Genomic DNA, 10,990 nt, shown 5'->3' with positions numbered 1-10,990 from the left:
CACACATATGATATTGTATTAAAATTGAAATTGAAATCTAGGTCAAACCCAACACCATACTTACATGAATGAACAAAGCTTTAGCTCTTGGATTGTTCACTTGACTGTTGTAAAAAATGTAAAGAAAAAAAGAAGGGAAGAATGAAAGTGTGGAGCAAGTGTGGTGAATGTGTTTGATGGGGAAGAAGGGGGAATAAGGAAGACAAGGGTATTTTTGTCCAAATATAATGAAACTGCCTAGATTTGTAAGAAGTTGGAGAACTAGGCTAGATATGTAAATGGATTTTAAAATAGGGCTAGTTTTATAATTATACCAAAAAAATTCTAAATTAGAATCATAAAAGGAATAAGAAAATAAAATCCTACTTATAAAAGGAAAATGTAAAATAATTCGAAAATAGCACCGAATCACGGTTTGAAGGTCCTAAACAATCGAATGAGGCCAAAATAGGATGGGCCAGCCATAACAAAGCTATGGGTTTGATTGATGGTTAGTTTCCAATCAGAATAGGGTTTGAAAATGCAAACGTTTGACACTTTAAACTTGGCAGAATAAACTGAATTGCTTGATCTTTGACCGCATCAATTACTAACTACCTAAAATATGTTCACTGGTCAAAAGCCAACATATGTCTACCAAGGAAGCTAAAGTGAATATCTTCGTCGACTACCGGGTTTGCCTTCAATGACCTATAAATAGAATGTTACTTCATAGTCAAGGTAAATGCACACATCTATTGCAAGTTACTCTAAATTTCTTACTTTCATCCTAAACTTGATTAACGTAGGCATCAAACTGAGTCGTCAGTCAACAGCCTCGTCTTGATCTTGTTTTTACCTTACCTTTGGCCTATAAGGAATTATCGTCGTTGGAGCACTGTCACATAGATCAGTCAAGTCCTGTCACTCAGTATTACTATGCAAGAAGGGTGGCAATTCGTGTAAGTGGATTACATTCGTATCGTATCAATTATCGAATTAATACCAAATGAGTTAACTCGAAATCCAACCCAAAATGTTTCGTGTTATAATCTTGTCAATTTTATCGGATTAATATTAATACCAAAAAATAAATAGCGGTATGTTCCACTTAAATCGAAATGAACAGACTAATCCAATAATTTTCATAATTATTATGATTTATGCTTTAAAGAGTTATCTATTAATATATTAAAAGTCGGATACTAAAGCTGCTAATGTGGCTAAATTTAAGACCTTTTTGCTGACATGTCTTTTTCTAAAACATTTCTTTAATTTTCAAAAAATTTCATTTATTTATTCAATTAAAATGGTATTTTATACGTTGTTTGTAAAAAAAAAAACAATTATGCTTATTCACACGTTTCCCTCATCTTCGCCCTCTCTCAATCTCAACTGCTTTCTAATGCTACTTTTTGTGAAAACTGATTCTTATTTTTATCTTTGCTCACTCTAAACCCTTTCATCTCCACCTTCCAACTATTGTCTTCTTCATTCTGACTTCTCTCTGTTTGTAGAAAATCGATTACCATCTTCCTCTTTGTGTTAGATTGTTTCCTTTTCCTCTATTTGTTTGGATCGATTTTCACTGGTGAGTATATTTCTGATTTTTCCTTTCTATCTTTTTTTCTCATCAATGATTTTGGCTTTCATTTTCTTATAGATTTTCTTTTGGTTTGTTATAGATTTTCTTGTTTATATGAGCCATCTCCCTCTATTCTCTAGCTTTTGTCAATATTCAATCATCTTTCTTATTCAGTTTTGTCATCATATGCAGATATGGGAGGCGATGAAGAGATCGAAGTTGATGCCAACTACCAACTTCAAATGATAAGATGCTTTAGGGACATTAATGTTGACAATTAGACAGTTGGATGGTGGGTTTGTTTTGTTCCTTTTTCAAATTCTTTAATTTATGCCCATTCTCTATGTTTTGGTTGTATACTAATGTTTTAGTTGGCCATTGTTTGATTTGTTGTTCTCAGTTATGATATCTCTGAGTCTGTATTGGATTGGCACTTTTCTTCTTCACTTTTTTTTTGTCAATCTAGATTAGCTTTACCCAAATTTTAATTTGGTCTGATTACTTTTCCTTTCTAATAAGTTTGTTGTGATCTGTTTTGTTTAATGTGCAGGTTTGGTATGGTCTTCCATTGGGTCTTCATTTTTTCCCAACAGTTATATTCCTCAAAATGCCTATTGCAATTTGGATTTATTCTTCTTTAATATGGATATAGTAAGATCGTCTGATTCATGTTTCAATTAGAAAATTTATGATTCATGATAGTGTTAAACTCATCTTCATTCATGTTTAGTAGTTTGATTGGTTTAATTGCTAGACAAAAAATGGAGATGGAAGATATATAGTTCATTAATAATTGTATGCACATGAGAATAATTTAAATTGATTTTTATTTGTCATATTTTTGTAGATCTGAAAATTGTGTTTGAGGTAAAGTTCATATGAACCTGATTTATTTTGCATCATTTAATCTAGAGAGACATTTTTTTGAGAAAAAAAAAGTAAGTTTGCCTCTACTTATATTTCATTGTCATTGGTAACTTTAGCGATTCCCCCTGGGCATCCACTTGCAAAGAGGAGAGTTGATTCCTTCCTTGACTGATCTCCGAAAATGCATTTTTTCAATAGTTGTTAGAGGTGAATGAAATAAATCATTTCACCCTTTCTTTTAGCTTTCTTGCCCTTGGCCGAATCTGGCACCTTTTCTTGCTTGCATTCGTGCTTTTTCTTCTTTTATTACAGTTTGTCTCTTTATTTCGGTTCCCCACATGCATAGCAGTCACTGCTTAATAATTTTCTTTGTCTATTCAAATCTTATAGTTGTTCACTATATGTCTTTAACTAATACCATTTGTTAGATTACACAAATAGTATCTTATATAGAATACTAACTGCCTTTTATAACTAAATAATTAAAAACTAATTAATTTAATAAGGAGTTGCAAAGTTTGTCCAATCCTAGTCGAATTCGAAACTCGTCTATATCTAATGAACATCGATAAAACTAAGTTGTCATTTGGTTCATAGAATGCAATCAAATAATTACTATCAAGGAATAAAAAAGGATAAAATAAAATAAGTAGTTTTTTTATTCGTAAGTGTATCCACCGTCGACAGCAGTGACTATTCACTTTCGCAGATGGTTTGCACCTCTATGGATGGGACTGTTGTAAAATAAAGTATTATTTAAAAGTAACTATTCCTATATTTGATTGATGAGATGAGATAACTAGTTTCATGGTTCAAAGTATAACTTTATACTTAAGTATAATTTTTTATTTATTTTAAATTTTTTTATTAATACCATCAATCATTCAAATATTTAATATATATATTATTTAAAGAAAACGTGACAAATGGTAAAAATGAAAAAATATGAAAAACAGTAAAAAACATAAAAATGATTAAAACACGAAAACAAATAAAAAAGTGAAAATAATAAAAACACAAAAAAATACAAAATAAAAAACAGAAAAAATGTGAAAATGTGAAAATGCGAAATGTGAATTTTAATTTTCACCAAGAGTTTTACACGTTTTCACATTTTTACGGTTTTTCACGTTTTTTTTATCATATTTCATGTTTTTTCAATTTTTTTTTGCATTTTTACCGTTTTTCACGTTTTTTTAAATTTTCACATTTTTACGTTTGTATAATTTTTTGCATTTTTACCATTTTTCAAGCTTGTACAATTTTTCACATTTTTACCGTTTCATGTTTTTTAAATTTTTCGTATTTTTCACATTTTTTCAATTTTTTGAATTTTTACCTTTTTTTTACAATTTTCACATATTTATCATTTTCGTGTTTTTTCTGTTATCATGTTTTTTGTTACAATGTTCACATTTTTAGCATATTCACGTTTTTCTATTTATTGTTTTTTTTTGTATTTTTTCGTTTTTTCACGTTTTTCACGTTTTACCATTTTTCAAGTTTTTTCGTTTTTCACATGAAATATAAAATAAATTATTAATAGATATGAGTGGAGTAATTTTTAAATCAAAGAAACATTAGTTATGTAATAACTATTCATAGCTTAAATCAATGAGTCTCTCTTAATTTCATGGAATATTCGATGGAAAAAAAATGAACCAAATGGTAAAAAAGAGATTTTCTAAAAATAATTATTTTATTCGTTCTCGAATTCATGAACCAAACATCTCCTAACTTTCATAAAACCTTAAGTAAGCGGAATCCATCACAAAAAAAGAAAAATAACTATAATAATAATAATAATAATAATAATAATAATAATAATAATAATCAAGTTTGATATTCTAACTACGAAATCATTCAATTATTATTATTTTTTCCAATTTATAACACATAAAATAATTATGGTTTAATAGCTATTATTACTAAATATTTATTTCATGAGAGTGTAGAACCGAGTTACATAAAGACATTGCCAGTCTAGAGTTATAGGTTCCACTTTTGAGTAGTGGTGGTTCTTCCCTTTTAACCTTTTTTTTTTTTTGGTAAGAATGGAAGAAAAAAAAAAAAACAAACAAAAACCTAACCCGGGATCAGTCTAGGAAGACTGACCCCAATCCTATCCTCAAGAAGAGAAGGTAACAGAAAAGAAGGAGGAACGGAAAGGGTAGAAACACCTAACATCCCCCCATGCCCAGCAGCTGCCAAGCGATCCGCCACGCGGTTTTGCTCTCTATAAATATGGGAGAAGGTAAGAGAATCGAAGGCAGGACGAAGCCTCAAGATGGCTTTAATGAGATTCTGACTCTTAAGACAAACAGCCTGTCTATCCGAAATCCTGTTGATAGCCTCCAAATTGTCAGACTCCACCGAAAGTCTTTTAACACCCATGCGAATGGCGAGTTTAATGCCAGACAAGATCCCCCAGAGCTCTGCAGTAAAGGAGGAGCCCGTACCTAAGTTATGGGTAAACCCAGCCAGCCAGGCGCCACCAGCATCCCGAAGAACTCCACCAGCAGCAATTCTGCCATTACTAAGGCAGGAGCCATCCGTATTCAACTTGACAACCCCTTCCCTGGGCTTCCTCCAACCAACTAACTGGACCTCTTTAACCGGGGAGGGGTGAACCAGGGGCTCTCCTTCAAAACTCTTTATAATAACAGAGAGTTTTTTCGAGAAGTAAAACCGGAGGTCAGGAATAAAGACAGTCTTCTCAGCAAATAACTCTTCATTCCTCCATTTCCACATTTGGTGACAAATAATAGCGAAGAGAATAGCCCCGTGCTCCATACTGGCCAACAAATTCCCATTAACGCCTTCAGAGAACCAGTCAATATCAGAGAACCCCATAAAGGAAGGAAGGATATGGTGAGGAAGGACCCCTTCCCAAACCTTTCTACTATTCGGGCAATCCCTCAAAGCATGGCACAAGGTTTCCACATGGCCGCTGCATCTGCTACAAGCATCAGATACAGCCAAGTGCCTTCTGGTGCTATATTTACCATGTGTAATATATGTTTCAATTTAAAAGGTTATGATTTCAAATTAAAAAAAAAATATAAAAATGTTATAACTTTTACAAAATTAACATTGAACTTATAGAAAAAAACAAAGATTACCTTCAATTTTAATGTTTTTTATCCAACATACTAAAAAAAACAAGTTTTAAGTTATAAATTTTTTTGTCCAATTTTAGTGGGTTTAACTTTAAAAAAACTACCTCCAACCATTCTGACATTAAATTAATTTATGTTATAAGTAAAAGTACAATCATTCTAATATTTTGATTTTAGAAAATATAAACTCTAGAGTGATTAATAGTTTTTAAAAAGTTTCAAAAAAAAAAAAATGTTTTTAAATCGTTCAAGTTAGTGATGTGAAATTGGAATCTAGTGTATATACATAAAAACTTGTATATACATAGAACCTTAATTAAAAAGGAATGTTATTAAATTTGGATCGATCCGTTCTACTGAACCGAAAACATGCCAGGTCTTCAATCTGAGTAGCAATGAGTTTGTGATTGTGTAAAACATCAAACTGAATCCGGATTGAACCGAAAACTGTGGTCCGACCGGAAACTAGTATGACCACGGTTTGTTAATTTTTTTTCTAAATACTTTTTTGCATTTTTTTTACAGACCTAAACTAAAAATCCAAGAAACTAAAATCTATGAAAAAAAGTACTTTTTCAAATGCGAGGTTACTAGTATAAGTTTTTTTAAAAGAAAAAATGATCCCGTCCTTACCGCTATCCACCGTCACTTTCTCCATTATAGCTCTCTAAACAGATCTAGTTAGAGGAGGAAGAAGGAAGCTTGTCTTCCTTCTTCCTCCTCCAATTTATGTTTTAGTCGTCGTTTTCGTTTTAAATTACTTTTTCTTGTTCGTTTGAAATCTATATTTCTTCTTGAACTTCTATTTCCGTCAGATCTACAACTGTTCGCTATACTTCTTTCTTTTAGTCTTTTTTCGGTCTTAGCAAGAGCGGAAAAGCTTTATCTTGTCCGTAGATCTATAGATCTGCGTGGTTGCAAAAACAGAAAGGACTCAGATCCGAACATCCGGAGGAGCCTAAATGATGAAGCATGGATAACAGAGGTTTTTCAACGGGACTTGACTTACGAGAAGAATATGATTTCTATATTTGTTGTATTTTTACTTTTTATGGTTATTATTGCTCTTTGTAGTCTTATATTGCTCTTTGTAGTAATTTCTCTTCCCTTTGTGGAGCTTATACTGGCTATAGCCTGTATGAGTTTATTTTCGTGCTGTATGTTGTACCTTTTATATCAATGAAATGAGACATGGCATTTTTATCAACAAAAAAAAAAAAAAAAGAAAAAAAAGAAAAAGAAAAAAGTACTTTTTCTTTCATAACAAAAAAAAAAAGGCAAAAATCAAAGAACCCTAATCTCTCTCTTCCCCCTCTTCTCTTTTCTTCTTCGATTTCAACTGTTGCAGACTCGCCCTCTTCTCCTTCTTCGGTTGCTTCTCTTTCGACCGCCCTTGCTTTCAGAGTTTAATTTCAGGTTTCAATTCTTTTGCTCTGCTATTGCTTTCAAGTTTCAATTCTTTTGCTTGTTTCTTTTTTGAAGAATTGTTTGCTGCTTGTGATATTCTGCTTGTCTATTTTCTGCTTTTGATATTGTTCTTAAGGTAGATGGATATTGTGCTTAAGGTTGCAGGATTATAGGGTAGATTTGATATTGTGCTTAAGGGTTGCAGGATTTTAAACTTTGGTTGAAGGGCCATAAAGGAAAAGGCAAACGAAAAACGAAAATAATTGGGAAAAATTACAAATTTGGAAAAGCCAAACTACCAATTTCACAAACCGACGTAGTTAATTAATCTTATACGCAGACAATTTTGTCCAGGGCCGGCGAGATTGGCAGATTGCGACCCAAGCAAGCCATACAGAAGAGAAGCCGTTTGTACAAAGGGCTCGGAAACGATGTCGTACGACGATGTAGAGATAGAGGACATGCAGTGGAACGAAGAGCTCCAAGCCTTCACCTATCCCTGCCCTTGCGGCGACCTATTTCAAATCACCAAGGATGATCTCCGTCTTGGCGAAGAAATTGCTCGCTGCCCTAGCTGCTCTCTCTACATCACTGTAATTTACAACATCGAGGATTATCTCGGCGACGATAAATCAAAGAAGAAGCATCAGAATATGGAGCCGAAGCAACAGCCTATTGCCGTAGCTTAGAGCCAAAATTCGAGGTAATTGTTGAACTTTCAGGAATTCAGAGGTTGCTAGAGCCCCAAATTCCTACATGATACTTTGTTTTAGCGTTTTTGACCTTGATTTTGTTCAATTGTATTTCATGGCATAGAGTGATATAGTTTTGAGGAAGGATATACAAGTTGCAAACATGGATGCTACTGAGATTTTTATTAGATTATTGAATCGATAAGCTCAATATTTAGTACTTGGATTATGTTTGTTGTGCAATATTTCATGTTTAGGTTGGTTTCTTGGTGCTAATTCGCTCATTTCCTTGGCATATAATTGGTATGAGAAAGATGGATTCAAAATGGATTGTGTATTATCTCCCCGGGTTCTCTATGTTTTTGAGAAGTTAAAGATTATGAGACACATCATATGGTTCAGCTGTGCATAGCTGTTTGCTCATCTTGTAGCTGGCAGAAGTACTGTTTCTCAATGCTAATAAACCCTTCTATTTTACTTTTTGGAAAGGAACGAAAAGGAGAATTAAACGGACACTAAAGTGTTCGGTTCTCGTTTTTAAATTGCTTAGTTAGGAGTGAGAAACATCAAATTATAGCTATGTTGATTGAAAAATCAACTAATATATACCATCAACAACTAGTAGAACCAAATAGACCGTAATTCTAATTGTAATATATGTCATAGTTGTTAAACTTCTCTTGCAATTATTTGCAAGTCTTAGCAGTTTGCTGTCTTCTTTTCATGTGATAATACTTGAGCTCAGTCTTATCAAATACTAGTAGAAAATCATTCAGAACCAAGTGAATAGAAATACTATTCTCTCTCAGTATAGTTTACATATTATACAAAAACACGACGATACCTAAATGAAAATAACTAATATCAACTTTGAACTAAGACAAGACTAGGGGCGTAGTCAACACAATCTGCGGGGTGCCGAAGGAGATGAGAGGCTGGAGGTGCTGAAGCAGCCCTTCCTCCTTGGAGAGAACTCCGGTGTTACTTGGACACATGACCTTCTTTCTCTGCCTACGCCCCTGACTATGACTCAAGATTTTGAGTTTACTAAAGGTGTTTCTGAGTTTGCTGCTGCTCCTACTGGTATTTGAGGCATTTTGCTGGCAATGTATATGCGGATTTCCTCAAACAGGTTATGGAGGATTGTTAAAGATTGATTTTGTAATTTTATTCTTTCGAATTATGCAAGTTTATCATTTGAAGTAGCAATTTGTTGAATCATAGGACAGGAAGCCAGGTTTTATGAATCATAATTTGCGTGTCTGATTGTTTATACTCAATTATTGAATTGGATTTAAACGACTAGCAATTTTCCTTTGAAGAAAATATGAACTTTCTAATTACTTGTCAATGTTCTGTTTTCAAATCCATAATATTTGTATGGGATCATTGTTATTTTATTACCTCAAGTTCAATTAACTTCTTACAGGAATTGTTTTGTAATTCCTTCATTTAATTTATTTTTCTAATTATATGAGTTTGCAAGCGAGAATTCTTTGGGTCAAATTAAAATTTCAAACAACTCTTGTTTGCTTCCAAATACAAAGATAATGACCAAACTGTGAGCTCCTTGAATTGTAAATAAATTCTTCATCTTTAAGTGGGATGAGAAAAAAAAATTGATCTAATTATTGGCCGATAATATATATATAAAAGAACATATTATTATAGATGCTTTGACATACGATAAATATATGACTAATGACCAATCATACCATAACGGTAGTACAAAGTTTTAGTTTCAAAATCATTTTAAAACTAATGACCGATCATACAACAACTGTAGTATGAAGTTTCATTTTCACTTTGAAACTCTGATTCTGATCATTTATTTTTATCAAAATTATTAATTTGATTTTTCTATTTCTAGTGGAAACTTGTATTTTTATTATTATAACTACCATAGTTAAAACTATGACCATATCTATAACTACAGTGGCGGAACCAAAAAGAGCTGAGCCTCAAATTTAATAACAAGATTGCATCATAAATAACCCATTTCTTGCTATATATATAAAAAAGCTTTCTTAGTCCCAAACAAAAGAATAGAAATCGAAGTATAAATGTTTTTACTTCCAAAAAAAATCAAACATCTAAACCAGGACTCATAAGCATACCATTAATGAAACAGTAATGGAGTTGGCCAACTCAAAACTATATCAAATAAGTTCATGACATCAATCTTCTTAATTATGCTTTGGACCTAAAATAACCCACTTTATCCACACAATCTTGAAATTCTTAACCCAAATCCTCAATATTTGCATACAAGCCCTTAGGTTTTGCAACCAAATCCACAACGTCCCCATCAATTTCTTCATCATTCATTCATCACCTCCTCACCAATCATTCATTCAGAGCACGACGTTTCAAGCAATTTAATAGTAACTCCTTCCAAATATTAGGGATGTAAATGGGGTAGGGTGGGACAGGACAGAGAATGCATTTACCATTTCCATTACCGCGAGTTAAATGAGGATAGGTTTGTCCCCATTCCCGTCCTACCGGGAATTCCCATCACTACGAGGATCCATATTCCCCGTTTAGAGATGTTTCGAAAACTTTTTCCATATTTCTCATTCCCTGTTCCCATAGGAAATCATCGCTTATGTTTGAAAAGATAGTAATGCTTAAAACTTTTAAGAATCAATAACTAATAATACTAAACATCAACAATTATTTTCAAATTTTCCAAACCACAAAAAATTTACAATTGAAAACAAACAATTGCCTAATTAAAATGTACTTAAATCATCTAAGAACATCAATTATCACAGAGAATAGTCGGCGATCCTCCATCAAAAATTAAGGGGGCGGGGACAGGGATCCCACGGAGCGGGGATACTTTTCCCATCCCCGTCCCATGGGGTTCTTATCGGCGATTCCCCATCCCCATCGGGACGGGGAATCCCCGCCCCATTTACATCCCTACCAAATACTCTCATTTAGAGAACTTGTTTCAACAACTTAATGAAACGACCACAGTCCATTAAAAAAAATAAAAAAAGTAAATATTAAAAGATCCTCTTCAACCTATATTTGGCGGCTAGGCAAGGCTCCAACCCCAGCTAGCCACCCTCATCCCACCACTGCACAACCGTGACCATGATTACCTCCACAATCGCAACCACACCCGCAATTATAATTATTACCGTATGATGTTACATTCACTTTTGGAATTACAGCCGATCCAAAAAGATGAGACTTATGGTTTTTCATTAAAAGATATTTTATTCTGCTAGTAGATAAGAATTTAATTTAGAATATTTTTGAAATCTTTCTCTCTGTATTGTTGATGTAAAAGCAAATGCATGGAAAGTATAGAAGATTTTCTCTGCACA

The 10,990-nt window shown here is 33.0% G+C and overlaps 1 protein-coding gene across 6 annotated transcripts; it reads left to right on the top strand.

Annotated features, from left to right (window-relative positions):
• The first annotated feature begins 6,809 nt into the window (after positions 1 to 6,809).
• On the top strand, positions 6,810 to 8,945 carry LOC136207945 (diphthamide biosynthesis protein 3-like). Of its 6 annotated transcripts, none has more exons than XM_065998800.1 (3): positions 6,810 to 6,966; positions 7,312 to 7,660; positions 8,530 to 8,945. In XM_065998800.1, exon 2 carries the CDS (start codon positions 7,389 to 7,391, stop codon positions 7,644 to 7,646), a length of 258 nt encoding a protein of 85 aa, XP_065854872.1. In that variant the 5' UTR covers positions 6,810 to 6,966; positions 7,312 to 7,388; the 3' UTR covers positions 7,647 to 7,660; positions 8,530 to 8,945. The 6 variants fall into 6 exon arrangements, with proteins under 6 accessions (XP_065854872.1, XP_065854875.1, XP_065854871.1 ...); XM_065998803.1 differs by having other exon boundaries at positions 8,540 to 8,944; XM_065998799.1 differs by having other exon boundaries at positions 8,535 to 8,943.
• Positions 8,946 to 10,990: the final 2,045 nt, after the last annotated feature.

The sequence above is a fragment of the Euphorbia lathyris genome, chromosome 10 (genome assembly GCF_963576675.1).
Source record: "Euphorbia lathyris chromosome 10, ddEupLath1.1, whole genome shotgun sequence".
Lineage (NCBI taxonomy): Eukaryota > Viridiplantae > Streptophyta > Magnoliopsida > Malpighiales > Euphorbiaceae > Euphorbia > Euphorbia lathyris.
This window is presented reverse-complemented; position numbering and strand designations above follow the sequence as displayed.

What these genes read in the sequence shown, in the direction of transcription:
- LOC136207945 (XM_065998800.1), top strand. Translation starts at nt 7,389, where the DNA reads ATGTCGTACGACGATGTAGAGATAGAGGACATGCAGTGGAACGAAGAG.